Raw genomic sequence first — 22,846 nt, forward strand, 5'->3', positions numbered from 1 at the left:
GGGCACAAATGCTCATTCGGAAACCTTTGTCTCCACCACTAGTGCAGAGGCGCAAAAAGACGGAGCTCCTGCCCCGTGGACAGCAATAACAGCTTCCCAAGGGACCCCATCCTTGGGAGCTGAGGCCAGGACAGTTCCCAAGGATGGGGCCGCTTCCTGGGGCCCTGGGCTTGGCGGAGATCAGGAGACTGGGGCCCGAGCCCACGGCCTGGCCATGCAGTCCCCCTTCTCTGTGGAAACGGAGATTCCTCTGATCCTAATCAGTTAGGATCCGAGTCAGAGAGGGAGGCACGTGGAAAAGCGTAGTAGGGACGTCAGCTGAAATCCTGACGCCCCGCTGGCCCCTCCCCACCTCCACCTCCGCCTCCCTCGCTCCTGTCACCTCTCCAGCTCCTGCCCCAGCCCGAGCATCCCTGCTCCCCACCCGGCATTTATCCCGCACTCTCGGTTCATTCTGTTCAACTAGGACGGGAGCTCCAGATGGGGCAGAGACATGCTCTTCTTCACCCACCACTGGCAGCCACAGCATGGCACATGGTGGGCCCGTGACGGACGTTTCAGAAGGCAGCATGTTTGAGGGCTGGAGTCTGGCATCGGGGTCTGCCTGGAGTCTCCTGAGGGCTCAGCTGGCCTCCTGGCCTTCTCCCTCCAGCCTGGACAGGGGCTCTGAGCTGTGACCCCAGCTCTTGTAGAACAAGGAGGTCCATGTCCCCGCTCCCTGGAGAATGTTGAGACCAGACTGTTGTGGTTTTTGAGAGTATGCCGTTCCTCAAACTCCCTGATCTCTCGTGGGCATGTCTGAACTTGGGCCGCAACCTCGCCCAGGGGTGAGTGACTGACAAGCAGCCCGGGCTTCGGAGGGAAAGAGCCCATCCCACCAGGGCAAGACCTCCGTCCCACCGGTACTTCCCACAGCATCTCCCGGAGCCCGTGATTAAACGGATGGAAATGCCAACAAGATTCGACATGAGCCTGGGGGGAAGCCTCCCTCTCCCGACAATGTGCACACAGCACCCTCTGCTCTCACCCACAGTACCCTGTGCTCTCACCCGGGGCTGAGGTAAGGCCTTGCCCAATCCCAGGCCAGGGCCACGTGGAACTTTCCACACCTCACAACGGAAAAACGCGCCGCCAGAAGCCCCGCACGGCTGCCCAGACGTGTGTCTGCAGGACTGCGAGGCCCAGGGCCACCGCTGCTATCCTGCCTGCACCTGTCTGCAGCGGCTGAGCCCGTCTGCAGCACCCACTCTGTGTTTAGCGCCACACGGGGGCCTTGCAGACGCGTGTCCCTCCACACTCCCAGGTGACTTCAGATGACTCCAGGGTAGCCTGGTGCCCCCCGGGCCGCCACGGACCCACATTTGAGCCGCCCACTGTGGCCCGGTGCAAGGGCCTCGCCCCACCCTCTCCTCAACCCTCACTGCCTTCCACCTGCTAACCGCCCTGGAGTCCACTCACGGTGCCGCCGCCTCCTCCCCCAGACCCTTCTCCACGTCCCTCAGCTTCTGCCCCCTGCCTCCCGGATCCCGCTCAGAGCCCACCTCCCCTGAGAGGCCTCCTCCAGAGGCCTGGCCCACCAGCCCCTCCCTTCCAGGTCATGGCGAGGGGCAGTCTGGACCCTGAGTGTCTGCGGGAGGCCCCAGTGGGGTATCCAGGCCGTATCCCCATCAGGCCCTGTGCTGCTGCCTATGAAAGGCAGGTGGCCAACAGGATGCACAGACTTTATTTAACCACCTGGAACGGGCTGGTCCAGGCCCTCCCACCCAGAGTGCCCAGTGCTGAGTGCCGAGTGCCTGGTAAGACGAGGGGGAAGGCACAGCTCACACACACTTCTCTCCCCTCTCCGAACCCTGCTGCCAGCATCCCAGAGCCCAACCCAGGTGTCAGCCCTGACATCCTGTGTCCTTGCACACATGCCCCTGCCCATCCATCCACCCGTCCTGCAGACATGAATCAGGCGCCACCTGTAACAGCCTCCTGCTATGCTGGAGACACTGACGGGTGCTTAGCAGGGCTTCCTGGATGCCTCCCAGCACACATTAGTGTCTGAGCTGAGAATGGGTGGCTGAGCCGAGATTTTGAATTATGACAAGTGCAGTGCAGGGTACGGGACGGGTGGGGGGGCAGTCACGGGGCACGCCACCTCCGATGGCCCTCGGTGATAAGCGGACATTGGAGCAGGAGCCCAAAGGTGGAGAAGGCGGTCCAGGATGGCTGTGGGGGGCCATCGAGGCAGAGGGACAGAAGCACGCTTGCTCAGCAATCGCCCAGCCCCGCTCTGCCTGTCCCTTCCCCAGTTAGTGGGCTCAGGAATGACAGATGGTCCCGCCCAGTGCACTGGCCTTGGTCAGCTCCCGCACAGGCAGGTCTCCTCTTCACACCCATTTCCTAGGCTTGACGTCCTGGCACCCTCCCAGGTGCAGGGAGACGGCAGCCGGCATGAGACACGGCCCCGACCCTCCATGCTGATGACAGTAAACAAACCAGCCAGCGAGAGTGCAGGGGCTTGGGATCAAAAGTGGTCTCAGAAACACAGAGCCAGGCACAGGGGCCAGGGCTGGCATCCAGGCAAGGACGGGCTCAGGAAAAGGTGAAGGCGGCCCTGCAGGAAGGGGAAGATCTGCCCCAGGTATTGGGTGGGCCTGGGGGTGTTTCCAGGCTGGGGACCAGCAGGGCAGAGAGCCTGCAGCCAGAGGAAGGGCCGAGGGCCCATGCAGGGAGAGACGGAGCCCGGGGAGACAGCGGGAGAGGTGGTCGGAGCTGAGCAGAGACGCCCAGGGCTGCAAAGCGCTCCCTCTGGCTCCAGTGTTGAGAACACAGGGCAGGCATCAGCAAAGGCAGCAATTGTGAGATGTGTCTGAGCAGCGGGTGCGAGGTGGGCCGCACAGGGGCCCCGGGCACATTTGCAGGCAGGATTCACAGGACCTCAGGCGTGGAGAGTGCCTCCAGGGCTCTGGCCTGAGCAAAGGGGAGAGTGGATTTCCTGCTGGCTGAGATGCGGCACCGTCCCCCCTCAGGGGAAGATGAGTTCAGTTTGGGTTTAGCAAGTTGAGGTCCCACTAGGCTGGTGACTGGGGGGGAGGTCCAATGGGGGACAGAACGAAGGAAACAGAAATAGCAGCTGGCCGAGGGTGGCAGGGGGGCCGGAGGCGGGCGTGCACTAGGCACAGCAGGCGGGTGAGTGGGGTGGCTCCTCTGATCCCTGGATCTCCAGTTAGGACAACTGGTCCCTCCCCTGGCCCTAGATGGCCTGAGCCCCACCGCTGCTTGAGGTCTTTCATGACACGAGGCCTGGAGAGGATGCTGAGGGCTCCCTGGGCCATGCTCAGCAATCCCATGAGTGATTCCCAGTTGGGCCCCGCCCTCTCCAAACCAGGGGACTCAGCAGCCTCTGGGTTGCCAAGCCCCAGTCCCTTTTCTATTCTCCCAGCGGGCCCCTCGTGCCTCCTGGCCTCCCAGGCTGCCCCTCCGCATCTCCCCCTCTGCTTGGTGTCTCGGATGTCGCAATGCCCAGTGCTCAGCTCCAGCCGCTGTCTCTCCCTGCCTCCGTGCAGATTCCCCAGAGCCCTGACTGGAAGCACCCATGCGCAGGACTCCCTAGAGGTCGTCTCCACAGCCTGCCTGCCCACACCAGCAACTGAGTGTCCACGTGGCCGCTCCTGCCAGTGTGGCCCCAACTCCTTACCCACCTCCCACCTGGACCCTGCCGGCCTTGCCTGCCTTGGAGGGCAGCAGAGCCTCCTGCAAGGCTGCAAATGGAACCTCAGCATCTTTCTGAATCCTCCTCTGCTCCTCCTCTAAGGTCACCTTCAAACTCCACCCTACGCCTGACCACCACCCACCACCTCCTCTGATGCCACCAGGTGGTCACACTTCTCAGGCCCCAGGACCACTGGAAACCCTTCCCTCATGGGGCTTTGGGAACTGCTCGCTCGTCGTCCTCCTCCCAGCATGCGGCTCCTTCTCAGCTCTGCAACGGCTGCCAGGCGTCTCCAACACAACCACGGCCATGGCCACAGCCACGGCCAACCGCGGCGTTTTCACCCCTGCCCTGCTGCAGTTCTACCAATCTCAGGGCACAAAACTTGGCGTCCCCCCACCCCTCCCCTCATATCCAGCCCATCAGCAAATCTTGCCCAGAATCCCACGGTGTCGTACCACCTGGCCAGCGCGGCTGCCCAAGTCCCTGGATCGTCCCAGCCTGCAGGCGGCTCCTGGCCTCAGCCCTGCCCCCCTGTGGTCTATCCCCAGCACTGCAGTCGGGGGCCCTCCCAGAACGTCTGCCAGCTGCGTCCCTTGGCTCCATAGCCCCACGTACACAGTAGGTGCCTAGTAACTGCAGCTTGCTGCACTGATTGGCTTCCCCCCGCCCCAGAGCCCTGTCCTGGAGGCCCGTCCCACCCAGAGGCTTCACTTTCTGCAGGAAGAGAGTGGACACTGGCTCCATGGGGCACATGGGAGTGGGGGTGCCCAAAGCTCCAGACCTGTCCATGCTGCTCCTCGGCACAGGGGTGGCCACGTTCCCACAACGCATGGATGCCCACCACGTGGAGGGGCAGGGTGGGAACAGGCCAGGCCCAAGGGTGCACAGCCCAGGCCCTGCGGCGAGACAGGCTCGAGCCCCACCATATAGAGGGTGCAGGAGAGCTAGGGGTGTCTCCCATCACCCTGGCTAACCTCCTGAGACCCTAAAGCTGAAGAACAAAGGCCCCAGGAGGAAGTGGGGGGCAAGGGGCCATGAGCTGGACATCTGGGAAGTCAGGGAGACTCCCGGGTGTTGGTGGACAGCGCCCAGCTCCAACGTCTCCAGCGCTCAGCCTCTTCTAGAGGGGCCCCACTCGTCCAACCGTCAGCTCCTTCCTTGCTACAGGCAGAAGTGGGTAGTCTCTGTGTCCACCTCAGGGTTGGGCATTGATTAACCCCAGTCCGTGGGAGCCGCAGACTCAGAACGTGGCCTTGTTTGGCCACAGCCACCACAGGGTTATCCAGTCCCCCATGAGGAAGGACAGTGTGGGACGTAAGAGAAGAGCATGGCTGGGATTGCTGGCGGAGGAGGCTGAGGCTGCATGGCTGGGATTGTGGGAGGAGGGGGCTGAGGCTGCATGGCTGGGATTGTGGGAGGAGGGACTGAGGCTGCATGGCTGGGATTGCGGGAGGAGGGGCTGAGGCTGCATGGCTGGGATTGTGGGAGGAGGGACTGAGGCTGCATGGCTGGGATTGCGGGAGGAGGGGGCTGAGGCTGCAGCTCTCCAGGCCAGGCCTCCCTGCGTCCCCATCTGCAGCAAGTAGCCAGTGGCTCCCATTGGGCCCCACAGCCGAGCAGCTACGGTGAACACCATCCTGATCATAGAGGAGACTGAGGCTCAGAGAGCAGTGTCACTGCCCAAAGACTCAGCTGGCAGGTGCCAGAGAGACAGACCCCAAGCCCACACCTGGAACCCTGTGCCAGGCTGGGGGCAATTGGCGGGCCCAGCTGGGGGCTCAGACAGTGTCCTGCAACCCAGAGGCCTCTTCCCAGGGCCAGGCTGGCCCAGCGGGCTCCGGAACAGCCGCTGTACTTTGATAAGAATAACCAGGGCCTCACAAAGCCACCAACTCCAATACAACTCTATTCGCTCACTTTGGGTTTAAAACCCTTTGGGCTGAATACCACTTTCTCAAAACACATTCCTGCAGTAAGACGAAGTCATGAATATTCTCTCTGGCACAGAAACAGGGAAACTGAGTCACCACTCAGCCCATTAGGATGGCCCAGCCTAGCCCGCCTCCCCCCGAGAGAGAAGAGGTGTTGGAGACACGGCTGGCTCTGGGCACTGCCTCCAACTGCTCCTGGCACTCAGCCTAACACACAAACGTGCCCAGTTGACACTTGCTGATGGGACGAATGAATGAACAAATGAACGAATGAACCACAGTAATCCTTGGTCTAAAAAGAAACAGTGATGGCACAGCTGGCCATTGCTGATGCCCAGGGCACTGGGCAGCAGCAGCCGAGTGGACACCAGCAGCTCCTGCAGGCAGTGAGGTCTGTAGGCCAGGGCAGGCAGCTCCACCTCCCCACCCCTCCCAGGAATGGCGTCTGCGAGACCGCATACTCAACCTTGGTGGAGTCCCCCCAGAGGGTGAGTCACATGGTGACATCTGCTCCATTCAAGGGAAAAGATTGTACTAGAGTCCCCCAGGTCCCCAGGCTTCTCGGCTGGCCAGGCAGCAACACTGGCCTCTCCACCCGAGGCTTCTGGCTCCACCTTGGGTTCCAGGCGATCCAGCAGCCGGGAGACAGCCCCTCCCAGCTCACGCACCTCCTGGGAGAGTCTAGGGGTACAAGGCACCCCCCCCCAGGAGCCCCAGGCCTGCTGTGCGTTTCTAATAGCAATGTGTTGGTGGATACATGTATCAATGAACAAGTGGGTGACAGCCAGACAAGGGAGAGAGGGACACCCCATGCCTGATGCAGCTGTTCCCCGCTCTGGGCTACAGTCCCAGCACTGCGTTTCAGATAAAAAGATCATGCAGGCGTGTGGAGAGGCCACGGTGCCGCCAGACTCGTGTGCATGGACCCAGCATCTGGGCAGGCTGTGGGGCTGGGTCACCCACACTCTCACCCACCCTCTGGGCCACACACACACTGCCTCTCTTCTCAGAGCCTTGCCTGGGAACACACAGCCACAGGCACAGACATACATGTACCCATCGCAACACACACACGGACACACATGAGCACCTACCCACCCAAATCACACAATCACACCTGCAGTACCAATCTGCTCACACGTACACACATGTACACACAACACAACACATATGCAAACACGTGTACACACACACACACCAGCCTGTACACACACCCGTAACACACACACATCTGCACATATCTTCGCCTGTGTATTGCATGCACATCCACACTTAGACACACACATGCACGCACACCAATACCCACCCGCCACATGCACACTGATGTGCACACTGGTGTGCGCACTCACACACATCGCTGTCACACACACGCTGGTCACACTGCCTGGAGCCCACGGCTCCAAAGGCCTCCATCCCCAGATCTTTGTGCCTCTTCATCCCAGTGCCAGCAGAGCTTGGGGGCACTTAGACTCTGCCTATCTGCCCGCTGCCCCCTGCCCATGGCCGAGTTTCCCATGTGGCACAGGTACCCATGGCCCCAGCTGTCTGCTTCCCTGGGAGGAGGAACGGCCCCACATAGAGCAGCTGTGCCCAGCCTTCCACCTTCTCAATTAGCAGCTGGTGCCTGCCTGGCCCCCAGGGACCTGGCAAGTCTGGAAGTGAGGCCAGGTCCCCAGGGCTCAGGCTGCAGGGGCCAACCACAAGCAGCAGGCCCTTCCCTCTCCTCTACCAAGCCAGCAGCCCACTGCAGGGGGCGGGTGGCGCAAGAGGCCTCAAGCCCAGTTTGCCACAGGTCCTGGCCCTGGAGCTCAGACCCACACCGAGAAGAGCCCGTGGGACTGACAAGAAGCACCGTCTGCCACTGCTGTCAAATGAGCAAATTCGCTGGTGAGGGTGGGGGCAGCTTCACACCCAAGCCCAGGAGCAAAGATGACTTCTAGGGTGCACTGAGCTCCTGGCAGCTGGGGCAGGGCAGGGCAGCTCGGAAACTCTGAGCCTGGACCGAGCCACCAGCCCCCAAAGCCAAGGAGCATCAGAGACCCCCAAGCATGAGGCAGAAACACCAGCAGCCCCATCGGCATGGACCTGGCCTCCTCTCCCTGGCTGTGGGTCCCTGCCCAGCAGGTGGGCACAGGCTGTTGGAGCCCAAATCTGCCTGCCTCCATGCCTGGGACCTGCCTCTAGCCCCTCAACGCCTCCCTTCCTACCTCTGCTCACCCCAACGGGCAGCAGACTCCGGGCTAGGAAGGCAGGCAGAAGGATGCCCCTCTGAACCCTATACCGCAGCAAAATCCCCTGCAAAGTCCCCGAAGAGATCCTATGAAGGGCGCGTCACACCTACCGTGGCGAGGTGCCGTGCGGGGTCACCGACGTACAGCATGGTAGGCGCCGGGGGGTCTGCACACGCCAGGGAACTGGTGTCCCGTGGGACGAGGCATGGATCTGGGCAGCCCGAGGGGAAGGGTCAGGGTCGTGGCCGCCCGGCAGCGTGGACCGAGCGGGAGAGGCTCTGCAGCTAGGGAGGCGGGAGCCGAGGATGCTCGGGAACATGCGGGCCATTTGTTGGCATTTTCGCTTTTCCCATCTCCCTTAGTTCTGTCAACTGGCTGAATCCAACAACAAAACCCGCGGCCCACCCCTTTATTCCTCATGAGTATTCATCCAAGTCCGGGGCAGGCCTCAGCTTGCCCGCTGATGTGTTGGACCGCACCAAGGAGGCTGCGCGGGGAGGGCGGGGAAGCCGGTCAGCGCCGGCTCCATAATTAAACCCACCAGGGCTCCTTCCGAGGTGCTGCCTGCCTGGGGAAGGCTCGGGGGGCCCCAGGCCCTCACCCCGTAAAGCAGCCTCTGTTCCCAGGCATGAGGGCTGAGCCCCAGTCCTGAAGATCGTGGTAGGCAAGGCTGGGCCACCCCAAGGGGGAGAGATGGTGTCGCCTCCCTTGGCACCCAGGTGGGGGCGCATCTGCCCCCTGCGCGGGGAACTCGGTGATCCGCCAGGACCAGTCCAAGGGCTGCATGGAGAGGAGGGGCTCACGGGAGGCTGCGACCCTAGACCCCCGAGGGAGACAGGTGACGGGAGTGAGCAGCTCTTGTGGGGCCTGCCTTCCACCCCTGCCCAAAGCAGGGGTGAGTCCAAGAGCCCAGAGCCGTGCGTTTGGAGCCCACCCTGGCACTGGCCAAGCCCCCAGGAAACAGGGACAAGCCACTGTTGCCAAAGAACAGCCTGGCGGTGGGGCCCACTGCAGGCGTGGACGGCCTTGGCACAGCCAGTGAGGGGCTCTGCAGTGGTGCCCCGCACCCGCCTAGTGGGGCCTTTGAGGTGACTGCCACTTCCTGTTGGGCCGTCTGAATTTCCATTGTATTTCAGCTGTCTTGGGTACAAAGTTGCCCCTGGCAGAGGGGCTCGAGTCCCCCTGGAAGCAGGCAGGGCATCCATGCTCAGACGAACCCAGGGACTGGGGCCTGCGGACCCACACTTCCAGTCCCCCGGGCGCCGTGGCTCTCACGAGGGCTGAGAAATCCACGGGGAGCTGAGAACTCCATGCAGAGACGCTTTCCCCTTTCCTTTGAAGCTTTTCCTGCCAAATCCCAAACCACCTGCCTGCTTTCTCTTGTCTCCATCTCCCCAGCTTCCTTCCTCCCTGTCGTCCCCACCGAGAGCCGGCAGGGGCCTCATCGCTCCCCACCCCCACCCCCGGGAGAGCAGGCAGAGCTGGGTGAGGGCAGGAGAGGTTTGGACTGCAGCTGCCTGAGGAGCCCTGGGGACCCGCCCTGCCCCACCAGCAGGCTGGGCTGAGGACGAAAGGACGATTCCAGGTGCTGTGCCCCAAGGGGCTGGGGCCTGGAGAGCCCAGCTCAGGGCCCTGGGGCTGGGAGGCAGCAGGTGAGTCCTGGACGCCTGTCTCTTCCTGTGGCAGAGGATCTCAGCCCCCAACAGGAAGGGTGGCAGCACTCAGGAGGAGACAACTGAGAAAAAGACAGTTTGGTAGATCAGGTTCAGGAAGGGCGTCTCTGGGAAGCCCCCTGCAGGGGGTCGGCTGGGGCCCAGACTGGAGGTTCTGGGGAAAGCAGCAGCCTCCTTGCAGGAGAGCCCAGGGCGAGCACCAGGAGACTCTTGCTGGGATGGGAGATGCCCTGGGGGTGGGGGTGCCTTCTGCTTCTGAGCCTGGGACCCCTCTTGGGTTGGGGGCGGGCTCCTCAGGGATGGAGAGACCCTCAGAGCCGGGCCGAGGCGGGGCCTGGGTTCCACTCCCCACCCTCACAGGGCACATTCCCAGCCTCTGCAGGCGGTGTCCTCGCCTGCCAAAGGGAATGATGGATTGAAAAGGAGACTCAGGCGAGTCCCATGCACAGGGCTGGCCTGATGGTTTTATAAATAGCCAAAAGGAGAGCGCCAAGGGGAAGGACGTGAGGAGGGAAGACAGCCAGGCTGCCTTCAGCACGAGCCCCACCCATGCCCAGGGCACCGTGCCTGAGACCCCGCATCTCTCCACCCTTAGCGTCTGGGCCAGGCTGCGGGGATCCCAGTGCGGCTGAGCTACAGGTTTCCAACTCAAAAGCACCCAAAACCACTGGCCTCTGCCCCAGAGCGGCACCCAGCTTTCTGCAAATGTTCCCAAGGCCCAGCCTTGCAGAGGACAGGACAGGGGACCCGGGGCCACACCCCCTTGGCGTGGCCCTCAGTGCCTCCTCCAGGTTCCCTCCCTGCTGGGTCCTCCATTCTGCTTTCATTCTGCTTCTGACTCACTGGGGATTCCGCCTGACTTTCCGCACGACCCTGGGCAGCAGGACAGGAGGGGAATGACGCTGCCGCGGGCCACGACACTCTTCAGGAACCAGTTCGTGGGAGGGGTTATGTCCCAGCACGGACAGGGGGACTTCGTTTCCTGGTGCCTGTGATGTGTCAGTTCAAGGCCAAACTCACAGCACAGGGTCCCTGCTGGGCAGCTGGCTTCATCCCACCCCATGGAAGAGGCTGCAGAAGCTGCAAGGCTCTGAGACCCAGGTGCTGGGTGGGGTTCACTTCTGTGCAGCCCCAAAGTGCTTTGTCACGAAAGCCCACTGAAGGAAAGGCTGAGTGGGGGCTCTCTGGGAGGGGGTAATGGGTGTGCTAGGGTCTCAGAGCTGACCGTGGCGAGCTGAGCCCCCTCCCTGCTCCCACGCCCGACCCCACCCTTCCTCTGGCTACAGATCCTCCTTGGAAGGGAGGGGTGTCCTTTTCCCTCTGTCTGCCTGCCCCTTCCTGGGGGCCACACATGCACGGGACCTGCGCCCTTCCTTCTCCTGGGCCTGGGGAGAATGCCTCTCCCTGAAGTCACCAAGGACTATCTGGGGTGACCTCTAGGGTCTCAAGCCCCCAAGTGTCCGAAGGTTCTGACCCCGGGTGTCTGTCCTGCCACTGGGTTCCCGGGGCCCCCAGGGTAGATCAGCCCGCCTTCTGCCCCACCAGCTGTAGACCCCGCTCTGTGGCCCACGTGCCCACAACACCTGCTGTCAGAGAAAGGCGCCAGGAGACGTGGGAAGGGGCACGGGGGAGGGGCCAGGCCTGGAGGAGGCTCTAGGGACGGAGAGGGGAGGGGAGAGGAGGGGAGCGGAGCAGAGTGGAGGGGAGGGGAGGGAGGAGACCCTTGCCTCTCTCCCCTTTTCTCCCCTCCTGTGTCCTCCCTCCTTGTGGAGCATCCTGAGAGCCAGCAAGGGCCGGAGGTCTCATTGCCCTGCGCTGGTTTTGTCTGAGGGGATGCTGGCGCTCAGAGGGGCGGGGATTCGCTTCCAAGCCCAGGCCCAGCACTGCAGAGACTCCTCGGGTGGGTCCGGGTGAGGATTAGGACCCCCGCCCCCACCGTCACACCCACACTGCCTCCTTGCAGCCTGCGAGCCTACGAGGGAGGTTTAACCTCTGCAGCTCTTCCCAGACGGTGTGGGGGTGCCCAGGGCAGACCCCACCCAGGTGGCATCCAGAACCCCATCCCTCATTCAGGGAACCAGCCCGGGTCCTGAGAGGGCGGGGACTGGGCCAGTTTTAGCTGTGGCTCCTCGGCCCACCCTCCCCAGCCCACGGGGAGGCCAGGGCCACAGGCTTCCTCCTGCTCTCCTCTTGCCGAACGGGGCCCTATTTTAGAGTGAGGTCCCTGTGAGCCACGTAGGGTCTTCAGGGACAGCCAGAGCCTAAGGCACGGGGCAGCTCAGGCAGGAACTGTGCCAGGCAAAGGCAGCAGGCCCTGGTCCCAGATCCTATCCTAGGCCCTCCTGGCTCTGCTGTTCTGGTCTCCGAGGAGCAGCTTTCTTAAACACAGGGCCTCCTCCCTGCCCTCACCCTCACACCTAGCGTTTGTCACATACTCCCGATGGGCCCGGCACCACTGGACATCCTTAAATCGTGGGTGACTTGGAGCCTCTCAGTAGCGCTATTTATAGACAGGAAACTGAGGCCCAGAGGGCTACGTAATTCTTTAAGAGTTGCCCAGCTCAGAAGGGAAAGGGTGGGTCCTGAGCTCAGCAAAATCTGGCCTCAGAGCCCCCAGCCACACCCACCTCGGCCTCCTGGACTTTCTGGGCCATCTCAGTCAGATGGCCACAGTGACCACGGGGTCTGTTTCCTGCTGTGGCCACACAGAGCTCACAGTCTCCCCAATAAGTCTGGCCTGGGACTCCTCTAAAGCCCACTGAGGGTTCAGCTGCTCTTGTCCACGCCCCGCTCTCCTGAACTGCCTAAACTCAGCCTCCTCTGCAGGGGCCAGTGTGGCAGGAGGGTTGTCCGAGGCCCATGGGGTTGGGCAGAGCCAGCACCCAGCACCTGGCACCCCAGAGTCTATGCCACCTCCCGAAGGGCTCTCTGCTCTGGGCTCCTACCCCCTGTCACCCCAACTTCACCAGCAAGGACATGGAGGCTCAGAGAATTGTGGGAGCTTGAAACCACCTGCTCCGCCTGTCTCCCACGGCTGCTAAGCAGGTGGCTAAGGCATCCCTCAGACACCCTGTGTCCAGTGGGAACCAATCTGCCTGCTTGTGGTGCGGGGAGACCCACGTCCCCCAGATGCGGAAGGCACGCCCCACTGCAGAGGACCAGCGTCCCGCGCTCAAGCACTGTGCCTGCCCGAGCTGAGGCCCCTTTGCTGGATGAGTCCCAGACCCGCCCCTGCGCATGGGAGCGGCCAGATGCCACCAACACCCAGGGACAGGTGGCCAGAGGGAGCCACCAGGGGCAGGTGGGGGCGGGTGCGTGTGCAGCCACTTCCACAAGCAGGCCCCCCACCTGAGCCACGAACGCAAGACTGTCGGTAGCCCCAGAAACATCCCGCACTAGAACCGCCTATCTGACCCAAGTCCGGGCCTGTGTAGTGTTTCTTGTCCAAAGTCACCAGCCTCATGGTGGGGCTAGAACTGGGCCCTTGAGCTGCAGGTGGCAGTTTTCCGGGGGGCACTCAGAGCCCCCCATGCCTGCATCCGCACTGAACCGGGTCCAGGTCCCCAGCCCCGGCACAGCAGCTTCCCTGAGCTCCCGGGCTGAACTTTAAAACAATGCCCCCCAGTTCAGCTCCAGCCCCGCTCTGGGACCCCTGGACTTAGCGGGCCAGGGGCCATTCTCAAGGCAGCTAAGCCCTGGGCCCTGTGCCAGGCTGCCCGAGCCGGCCCGCTGGCGCCTCTCGGAGTCTCTGTCTTTGTACCTGGCGCTCCCATGGGAGTCTGGGGTAGGGGACAGCATGCTCTTGGCCCAGCAGCCGTTGTCGTGAGGGGGCTGGGCCCTGGGGTCAGAATGAGGCTTGGTTCTCCCCACACAGGCCTGGGCCAGCCTTCATTCCAGGGAACCCCCCCATGTCCGTGAGCCGAGCTGTGCACCTAGGGATTCCATACATGGCTTTGGGAGGAGGCGTGTCGCTGCCAGACAGATCCAGCCACCTTGCTGTTTGCGGAGGTTCAAGGCCCCCACTGTCACCCTGTGGCTGGGGAGTGGCACGTTCCAGCAGGCGGGGGCTCGGACCAGACCCCGATATGGAGCTCAGGGAACCCTCCGGGGCTGGGGGGGACAAGCACGCTCCACCCACAGGAATGTAGAACTGCTCCTTCTGCCTCCCTGAGCCCAGGTCCTCCTCCCGATGCAGGGTGGGTCTGTGCCATCTTAGGGGCCTTCTGCCCTCTGCAGGGGGAGTGGCTGAGCAACTTGGGGTTGGGAGGTGGCTTCTGGATCTCAGGAGACAATCTTATGGGTCTTCCTCCCTCCCTCCCTGGGGTCCAGCGGCCAGTTCCTGCCCCTCCCCAGATTGGAGGACACGGATGTCCAGAAGGGGAACTGGAGGGGGCGGGATTAGGACCCTTGTCCCCAGAGAGCAGCCGGCAGAACTGTTCCAAAGGGAGAGAGGGGAGAGGTCACAGTCTCACTTTCTTGCACTATCCGGCCCCATCCCCAGCCCACCCTTTCCCAGCATCTGCCTCGGTTTCCTGACCCATAACACGGGACTAGAACACGCGCGGACACTGTCGAGTGTTTCCACTGGGGCGGTCTCCTGAGCAGGGGTGGGAGGGCAGGGGTGGGCGGTCGAACCCTCAGATACAGGCTGAGGGGCTCCTCGGAGGAATCGACCCCCCTGGGACTGTGGCTGCCCAAGGAGGTGCCTTCCCTGGCCCCACATGGCTCTGGGCCAGCCCAGCATCCGCAATGGAGACGGAATGGGCAACACCTCCACCTCCACACTCCCCCGCCCCGCTTCACTCTGCTCATTCTGACTGGAGCCCCACAGCCCCCACTCCCTCCAGTGCTCAGGGTGGCTGGGCCGCCCACCCCCATGCCTCAGACAGTCGTGCGCAGGGGCAAGGGACGGGCTCCAGCTCCTGGAATGGGGACTTGAGGGAGGAGGAAGGCCAGGCTGGGTGCTCTCGGGCCCCCAGAGGCCCAGCATCGCCTCCCTCCCTTGCGGGCTGAGCATAAGTGAGGGGGGCCCGACCCTGCCCCAGACGCGCATCCCCACAGTTCGGGCTGGTTTTTCCGTAGGGCGCACAAGCTCCCCACCTACGAATCCCTGGGCGGCGGAGGCGGGGCGGGGCAGTCAGCATGTGGGCGGGGCCGAGCAGCTGACGAGTCAGGCGGGGCAGGCCCGGGGCACCGGGACGGCGGGCCTCGCTGGGCCTCCCAGGTCGGGATCTTTGCTCTCTCCTCACGTGTGGTGCCCACCTGCCATCCACCTCCTAGCACAGTCGAGGCCTGGCTATGGGCGGCCAGAGAGGTAGGCAGGAGCGTGGCCCCCACCGGCTCCCACAGCCTGGCCTTTTCCCCCAGAGGAGCAGCCAATGGGGCAGGGCTTGAGACTCCCAGGAATGGGGGAGCCTGCTAAGATGGGGTGCCGGAGGCCTCCCTGGCCCTGCCTGCCCCCTATCCAGTCCTCTTCTCCTGGAAACAGCACCTCCATCTTCCTTTGGGGGTCCCTGTGTGGGGAGGCCCACCCCACTCCATTCCATTGTCAGCCTGTTCCAGGGATGGTGGAGCCCAGGCCAATCAGAGGCACAGAGGTGGCTCAGAGATGGGTCCGTGACCACATTCAGATCAACGAGAGGCAGGACTGCTGGACTATGGGAAAAGAGGGATCTCCTCTCCACAGGGATAGGGCATGCTGGTGGAGCCTGGTACTCTTCACCATGAGAGGAGACGCGGCCTAAAAACAAAGCCACTGCAGGGGAAAGCAGGCCAAGAGACTGAGCGAGGCAGCTGTGAAGCACCTGGACACAGCCATGCCCGAAGCCCTTTCTATACCTGGATCCAGCCGTAGAAGCCCTTCCTACCCTTGGACCCACCCATGTCCAAAGCCCTTCCTACACCTGGATCTAGCCATGCCTGAAGCCCTTCCTACACCTGGATCCAGCCATGCCTGAAGCCCTTCCTACACCTGGATCCAGCCATGCCTGAAGCCCTTCCTACACCTGGATCCAGCCATGCCTGAATCCATTCCTATCTCTGGATTGACAGTTACATGAGCTGATACATTTTCTCCTTTGCAATTTGAAGTGTCCTGAGAAACCCACAGGGGAAGCTGTACAACCAAGAGGCTATCTCCTGGTTCTGCCAGGCTCCCAAGACAGGACAGGCCACATTTGCTGCCCCCACTCCAGTCCTCTGCAGAAGGCAGCCCCCCACTCACCATGACAGATGTAGTCATGCCCTCCAGGTGGAAGACGTCCATGCTGGAATCCGTTCCGCCCACCACCTCATTATTCCCCCGGCTTGACTGGGGAAGGTCAAAGTAGGTGCTGTCTGGTTCCCTGGGGCAGGCAGAGGAAAATAGAAGCGTCAGTCCCCAGTCTGGGCGTCACCCCCATACCTCCCAGGCCCAGAGCTCAAGACTAGCCTGAGACTCCTGGTGAGGCCTACGTCTCCTGCCCTTCCCATTCCCTCTCATCCCATCTCTGTCCTCCACCTGCCATTCCAGGGCTGCTGTTAGTGCCAGAGAGGCAGAGCCAGTCATGGGCTCTGTTATTCTGGGCCTCTGCTGGCCATGGGCCCTCTCCAGAGCTGGCCAGAGAAAAGAGTCTGAATTTTGGTCCTGCGTCCCCAGGGAAGGCCTAGGGCAGCAGTCCTTCTTCCCTGCCCCTCCGACCCAGCCCTGTCCCCAAGCTGATGAGGGTGGCTAAGGCTAGCCCAAGACTAGTGTGAGGCCACCTCTCCTACTCTGGTCCAGTTAGCCCAGCAAGGGTGGTTGAGGCTAGCCCAGAATCCCAGTGAGGGTTGCCAAGTTTAGCCCAAAGTCCCAGTGAGGGTGGCTGGGGCTAGCCCAGAGTCCTCCCGGGGCCGCCCCTCCTGCTCTGGCCCAGTTAGCCCAGTGAAGGTGGCTGAGGCTAGCCCAGAGTGCCTCCCAGGGGAGCCCCCAGCTCTGGCCAGCCAAGCATACTCACAGAGAGCTCCAGAGGTGCTCAAACGTGGTGCCCCCATCAGGGGAGGTGGCGGTGGACTGGGCCATCTTCCCCACGCCGGCCTCCGAGGGCAGCTCGCTCTGCAGGAAGGAAGGAATGACACCTGAGCGCCCTGGGAACTCGTGCTCTGTCCTCCTGTGACAGCCTCGGTGGGGGTGGCAGGCAAGTGGGCCTGCCTGGGGGTATCCCTCGAGCACTGGCAGGTGCCCCCACCTCGCCCTCCCTGTGCCCTCTCCACTGTCATTTCGTCCACCCTGTTCCCCGCGGCTAGAAACCGAAGGCCAGGTGGGCAGCTCTGCCTTGGAGGTGGCGGGCCTGGGTCAGACCCATCCGTGGGGGTGCCCTGGGCAGGCAGGAGCTTCTCAGAGCCGTCGCCTTGGAAGAGGGGGTGACAGCAGCACCCGCTCCTGGGGCTGCCTTGAGGGCCTTCGGGAGAGCAGACTCTTTGAGATGCTTGGGCTGGGACAAGCGTGTGAGGCCTGTGGTCTGTTGTGATCCCCTGTGTCTAGGTTTGGCCTGCGGGATGCAGCCAGGTTTGGGGTCTCCCTGATGCCCGGGACCTGGAGGTGGCTCAGGTCCCGGTCACCCCATCTTGGGAACAGCATGTGTGAGGGCTGCCCTGGAGGCTGCAGCCAAGCCCCTGGCTAGAGCCTAGCTGTGCCGACTGCTGCAGGACACAGACGCCCCCTCACCTTCTGAGCCGGGGCTCCTTCCTCCACCCCAGGGCCACAGGGAAGCCTGGCAAGGCTGGGAACTTGAAGCTGCACTGTCCTGGAGCCGACCACTGCCTGGGTGGTCACGCCTTGAGCAGGAGACACCCAGGGATTGGAGAGCCCTGACCCCAGCGCCCATCCACTGGTCTTTGTCTCCACCATTGCTCCCCTGAGAACCCCTGGGCCCAGTTCCCAGTGGCCCTGGACACCCATGAGGAGGTGGCAGTGTCCAGGCAGAGCACAGCTGGGGGAGGGGACAGGGAAACCTGAGCCTACCCTGCCCACAGCCCCCAGCCCCGACTGAGGTGACCTCTGCTCTGGGCCAGCCTCCCAGGTCCTCGGTGAGGTGCTATGGGACAGGCTTGGCCACCGCCCTGCAGTGCTCAGGCAGGCAGGCCTGGACCTGCCCACGGCCAGCGGGGGTGCAGGCCATGGCCTGGAACCTGTCGCTTTTGTCCTTCCCCAGGCAGGCGGGAGCTGATAGAAGCCTGTGGCATGCTCCTGGGCCGCCACGTACCGGGCCCTGGAGAAGTGGCACAGGCCAGGCTGAGGTGCGGTCCGTGAGCCATGATGGCCTGGGACAAGCAGCTTAGAGGGTGCTGGCCCAAGCCACCTCTCCCAGGTGACCACTCCACCCACTTTTCAGGAGCCCCAAGGCTCAGAGGGGTTAAGTGACTTGTGTGAGGTCACACAGCTGTAAGTGTTGGTGATGAATGTTCCAAGGGGCTCTTTCTCAGAATTAGAAGTTAATTTGGTTGCCCTGCCCCACCCCACTTCACCATCACGTGGCCAGGTGGGTATGCCCTTTCAGGCCCCCGATCCTGGGCTGGGCTTTCTAAAACCCCAGTGGAGCTGAGGGTGTGCATGGGGACTGCACCATTCCGTTAATTTAAAATGGGAGGGCGTGACAGGAAGCAGAACCGCAGGTCCAGCTGAGGCTGGCGCGGGGCCCCAGGGGAGGGCAGAACCCGCCCTTGCCCGTGCCCCACGGTGGGTCCCTTTGGGCTGAGCAGTATGAGTGGGGTAGCCTCTTGGTGCAGGTGTGTGGGCCAAGGCTGGGTGGGCACGAGTGAGGGGCCCCAGGCACGTTGCCTGAAGGGCAGGAGCACTGGAGGGGCTGGACTTGGAGGAAAGAAATTCCCTTAGATCCAAGAGGACAAGCCTGGGAAGGTTTTGCCACCAGAGGTCACTGGGTCGCATCCCCTTCATTTTGCAGATGGGCCACCTGAGTCCAGAGATGGAAATGGACTTGCCATCCACAGCAGGTGGATGACAAAATCCCAGCTCCCTTCACAGCAGCACCATTCTTGGTAGCTGAATGGTGCACATAGTCCAGACGCCCATCAGCAGAGGGCCGGGCACAGGAGACGTGATGCCAGCAAACAATGGAACATTACGCGGCCGTGAAAAGGAACGAAGCTCTGACATGCTACAGCGTGGGTGAGACCTGAAAACCTCATGCTCAGGACACATGACCTCATCTGTCAGCCTGTGAGCTGTCCCCTCCCAAAGGTTAAGGTGGGACAAAGACAGAGAGAGACAGAGACAGAGAGACAGAGAGAAACAAGGACAAAGAGAGACAGAGACATACAGACAGGGATAGAGAGACAGAGAGAGAGAGAGACAGAGAGAGACAAGGACAAAGAAAGAGAAAGACAGGAAGAGAGAGACAGGGACAAAGAGAGAGACAAAGAGAGACAGAGAGACAGGGAAAGAGAGACAGGGACAAAGAGAGACAGAGAGAGAGTGAGAGAGACAGAGACAGAGACACAGGGACAAAGAGAGACAGAGAGAGAGTGAGAGAGACAGAGTCAGGGAGAGACAAGGACAAAGAGAGACAGAGAGATGGAGAGACACAGAGACAGAGAGACAGGGAGAGAGACAGAGAGAGATGGAGAGAGACAGGGAGACAGAGACAGACAGAGACAGAGAGAGAAACAGAGGGAAAGAGAGATAGACAGGGAGAGAGACAGAGTGTGGGAGCCAACGGCATCCCGCCGCACCCCTACCGGAGGTCCAGGGGTTCCGTGAACAGGTGTGGACAGGGCATCCCTCCACGCAGGGCTCACAGGAACTGGTCAGTGAAACATTATTTGCGATCTTATGCCTGGGACATGGGCGTTGGCTGTATTTTCAAGTCGGCATCATTTGAACTCCCCCTGAAGCCACACCCTCTCTTCCCACTGAACCCTGAATGAGGAACAGTGACCCTTCTTGTCGGCGCGCCCCTGCCTGCTGGAGACCCAGCTTCCACATCCCCTGACCAGCACCCACTGTGCACTGCAGGACACCAGCTTGGCCTCTCGTCCCTGCCTGGGCACAGGACAGAGGCCAGCGAGCGTGGCCGTGGGTCCCTGATCCCACCCGTCCAGCCCTCCGGGCTCATAGGACAGGCCACCACCAGGAGCACGTGGGGTGGGAAAGGGGCTTCCTCTGCGCCAGGAGTTGGGTCCCCAAACATCCCCAGGCCTATTTGCCTGAGATGTGGGCAGTGGGCCTCCAGGTGCAGGCGTGTGGACCAGCCAGAAGCCCTGGGCAGATGCATCTTCCAGGACACCCCTCCCCACAGTGGGGCTGGGGCAGGGCCCAGGAATCTGCACCTTTAACAAGTCCCCAGGGGAGTCATGAAGAGCCTGGGACAGGCCCCCTGAGGAGGACACTGTCATGAAGCCTGGCCTTGCCACTGCCCGGGGCCCTGCTGCAGCCACCAGCCTCCCCCATGGGAACCAGGTTCCTTATCAGCCAAAACCAGGACCCGGAAACCTGCCCAGACTTAGAGCACATGGAGGAATTTGAACCGGAAGCCACGAGATGCCTGATTCCCAACTTCCTGGGAAAACGCCAATGCTGGTAGCATTGGCCCCAGGGCCCCACAGGAACGCTGGTCACAGGCACAGGGGTCAGGCAGGGGCTCCCCCAACGGGCCTCACACACCTGAGCTGGTGACCGGCTCTGCAGGCGTCTGGGAGTACTGGGCATGAGGAACAGGAAGCGCTGTTGGGGGTGCAGGGACAGTGCCCTGGGGCAGGTGGAGTATGTGCCCTCTGCCCACAGCCACCTTTCAGGCAAGGATCCCAGTGGCGAGAAAAATAAATCAATTCTAAAAAAATGGCCTTTAAATTAAATCAAATTTTCCCAACCATTTGCCTTTTAATTTGAAAATTCGTTCACAAGGGGAACACGGTTCTGGGACAAAACGGAAATTGCTTTTGAAACGTTGCCAGTCATTTTAAAAATCATGTGTATCAATGGGGAAAAGGGACCAATTTCATAAGACATCTTTAGGAAGTTTTATCGGCATCATAAAATGCAAATACATTATTGGAAGCGTAGGTTTTTCTGTGAAGATTTAGTCTAGGAGGCATGGGCTGGGTGCAGTGGTTCATAACTGTAATCCCAACACTTTAGGAGGCCAAGGAGGGAGGATTACTTGAGCCCAGGGGTTTGAGACCAGTCTGGGCAACATAGGGAAACCTCAGCTCTCCAAAAACTTTAAAAAAAATTAGCCGGGCACGAGGGCATGATGGCATGTGCCTGCAGTCCAAGCCACTCAGGGTGCTGAGGTGGGAGAATCACTTGAGCCCAGGGGCTCGAGGCTGCAGTGAGCCATGATTGCACCACTGCACTCCAGTCTGGGCAACAGAGCTAGACCCCAACTCTAAAAAAAAAAAAAAAAGGAAAGGAAGGAAGGAAATGAAATAAGTGAGTTCTCAGTTGTAACAGGGGCGTCCAGTGTGTATTAGCACAGGTCTTGCAGTGGAAGGCTTTGTGTGGCCACAGCATTTGGGGGTGGTCTTTGGGGAGCTGCTGGCCGGCACCCCCCCAGCCCCGGCACCATCAAGTCAGGGCACAGAGTTGCAAAGGACAGTTGTGCTGGGTGTTCCTGGTCACGCTGTAGCCAGGCTATAGGCTGCTGGCACACCCAGGAAGCAGGGCACCTCGACCCTGCCCCAGCCCTGCCCCAACTTCCGTGAGGCCTCAGACAAGTCCCCTCCTCTTGCCAGGCTGGAAAGGTGACCAGCGTTCCAGGTCCTACAGTGCCCACAGCAGTGGGAGCAGGACAAAGACCAGCCACCGAGGGCCCTCCGGCAAACCCAGACCTCAGCCTGCTTGGATCCTCAACTCCAGAGGCCGCTGTACCAGCTGCACCACGGGGAGAGCCCCCACACACGTGTGACTCAGAATAGGAAAGGAGCTCACACCAGCAATTAGGCCCCCACGCTCCCCGGGGACCCACGGAGCACAGGTGGGCTGGGGAGGGGACTGTGTGGCCCAGAAAACCAGCCTGCCCAAGCTCCCTGGAGCTGAAAACAAGGCTCTCTGATGACTTCTCGGTTTGACTCCGGGCCTTTGGAGGTCTCCGCCTAGGAGTTCTCACCAGGGGCAGTTCCACCCCCAGAGGATATTCCCATGTGGGGACATTTTCCACGGGGTCAGAGGGTGCTGTGGAATCTAGCGTGCAAGACAGGGATGCTGCTTAGCACCCTACGTTGCTCAGGGCAGCTGCCCGCAGCAGAACGCACACCCAGGTGTCGGGGCCACGGTGGAGAGGGGGTGCTGCGCCATGGCTCTGAGCTGAGGCTGGCCGGGCACTTTGCAGGGCCTCAGGCTCACACACTAACCCTGCCCCAGGTCAGAGATGAGCAAGTGGAGGCCGGGAGGCCCAGCGGCTTGCCCAAAGCTACTGAGGGCTGAGGAGCTGGGACTCCAGCCAAGCCCGGGTCCTCTGATGGCCTGGCCGCACCCGAATTCTCCCCTCTGCCCTGTGGGGAGAGTCCGCAGCCCGTGAGGGGCTCTCAGGCTCTCTCATCTCACCCTGCCTAGCCCCTCTGGCCTCGTCTTCCATAGCTTCCCACGAAAGCCACAGCCCCCTGTCCCCCTGCTCTGTCCCAAGCATTCCCTCCCTGTCCCCAAGCATCCCCTCCCTGTCCCTCTGTCCTCTCCCTGCCCCCCTGTCCCCATAAGTTCCTTCCCTGTTCCCTTTCCCTTTGTCCCCTAGCTCCCCATCCTCTGTCCCCTCCCTGTCTCCATCCCTCTGTCCCCTCCCCATCTCCTGTTTGTCTGTCCCCTCCCTGTCCCTTGTCTCCATAGATCCCTGCCCTATCCCCATGGGTCCCCTCCCTGTTCCCTGTCCCTTTGACCTCTCCTTCTCCCATCCTCTGTCCCCGTCCTAGCTCCTGTTTCTGTGTCCCCTCCCTGTCCCCCGTCCTTCTGTCCCCTCCTTGTCCCCCATCCTCTGTCCCTCCCCATCTCCTGTCCCTCTGTCCTCTCCCTATCTCTTGTCCCCATGGGTCCCCTCCTTGTCCCCTCTCCCTAGTCCCCACATGCCTGGCTATGTGCTCTCTGTGTTCAGCCTTTGTCTACCACCTCCTTTCTGCCCTGCCCATCTCATCCCTATCTCTCCAGGCCAGGCCAGGCCCCAGCCTCCTCCAGGAACCCCTTCTCTGGCTGACACCCCATCCTTTCCCCTCACCACCTGACAGGAGGTGGGAGCACAGACATTTCCTTGGCCATGGGCCCACAGGTAAGGCCTCGTCAGTTTTCCCGCCCCTTCCACCTCTGCCCAGGCCTGGGGCAGACAGGGCTCCACGACCACCTCTGAT

At 61.8% G+C, this 22,846-nt stretch overlaps 1 protein-coding gene across 6 annotated transcripts in view; it reads right to left on the reverse strand.

The window, feature by feature from the left end:
• The window catches only part of TP73 (tumor protein p73), an 82,780-nt gene that overhangs the window by 36,008 nt on the left and 23,926 nt on the right, over window positions 1-22,846 (reverse strand). For all 6 annotated transcript variants that reach the window (XM_054443015.2, XM_054443043.2, XM_054443024.2 and 3 more), the window contains exons 2-3: window positions 16,513-16,610; window positions 15,762-15,882 (exon numbers count right to left, since the gene is read on the reverse strand). In XM_054443015.2, the coding sequence (XP_054298990.1) occupies window positions 15,762-15,882; window positions 16,513-16,577 (186 nt within the window). In that variant the 5' untranslated portion in view covers window positions 16,578-16,610. The remainder of the gene's footprint in view (window positions 1-15,761; window positions 15,883-16,512; window positions 16,611-22,846) is intronic.

The sequence above is a fragment of the Pongo pygmaeus genome, chromosome 1 (assembly GCF_028885625.2).
Source record: "Pongo pygmaeus isolate AG05252 chromosome 1, NHGRI_mPonPyg2-v2.0_pri, whole genome shotgun sequence".
NCBI lineage: Eukaryota > Metazoa > Chordata > Mammalia > Primates > Hominidae > Pongo > Pongo pygmaeus.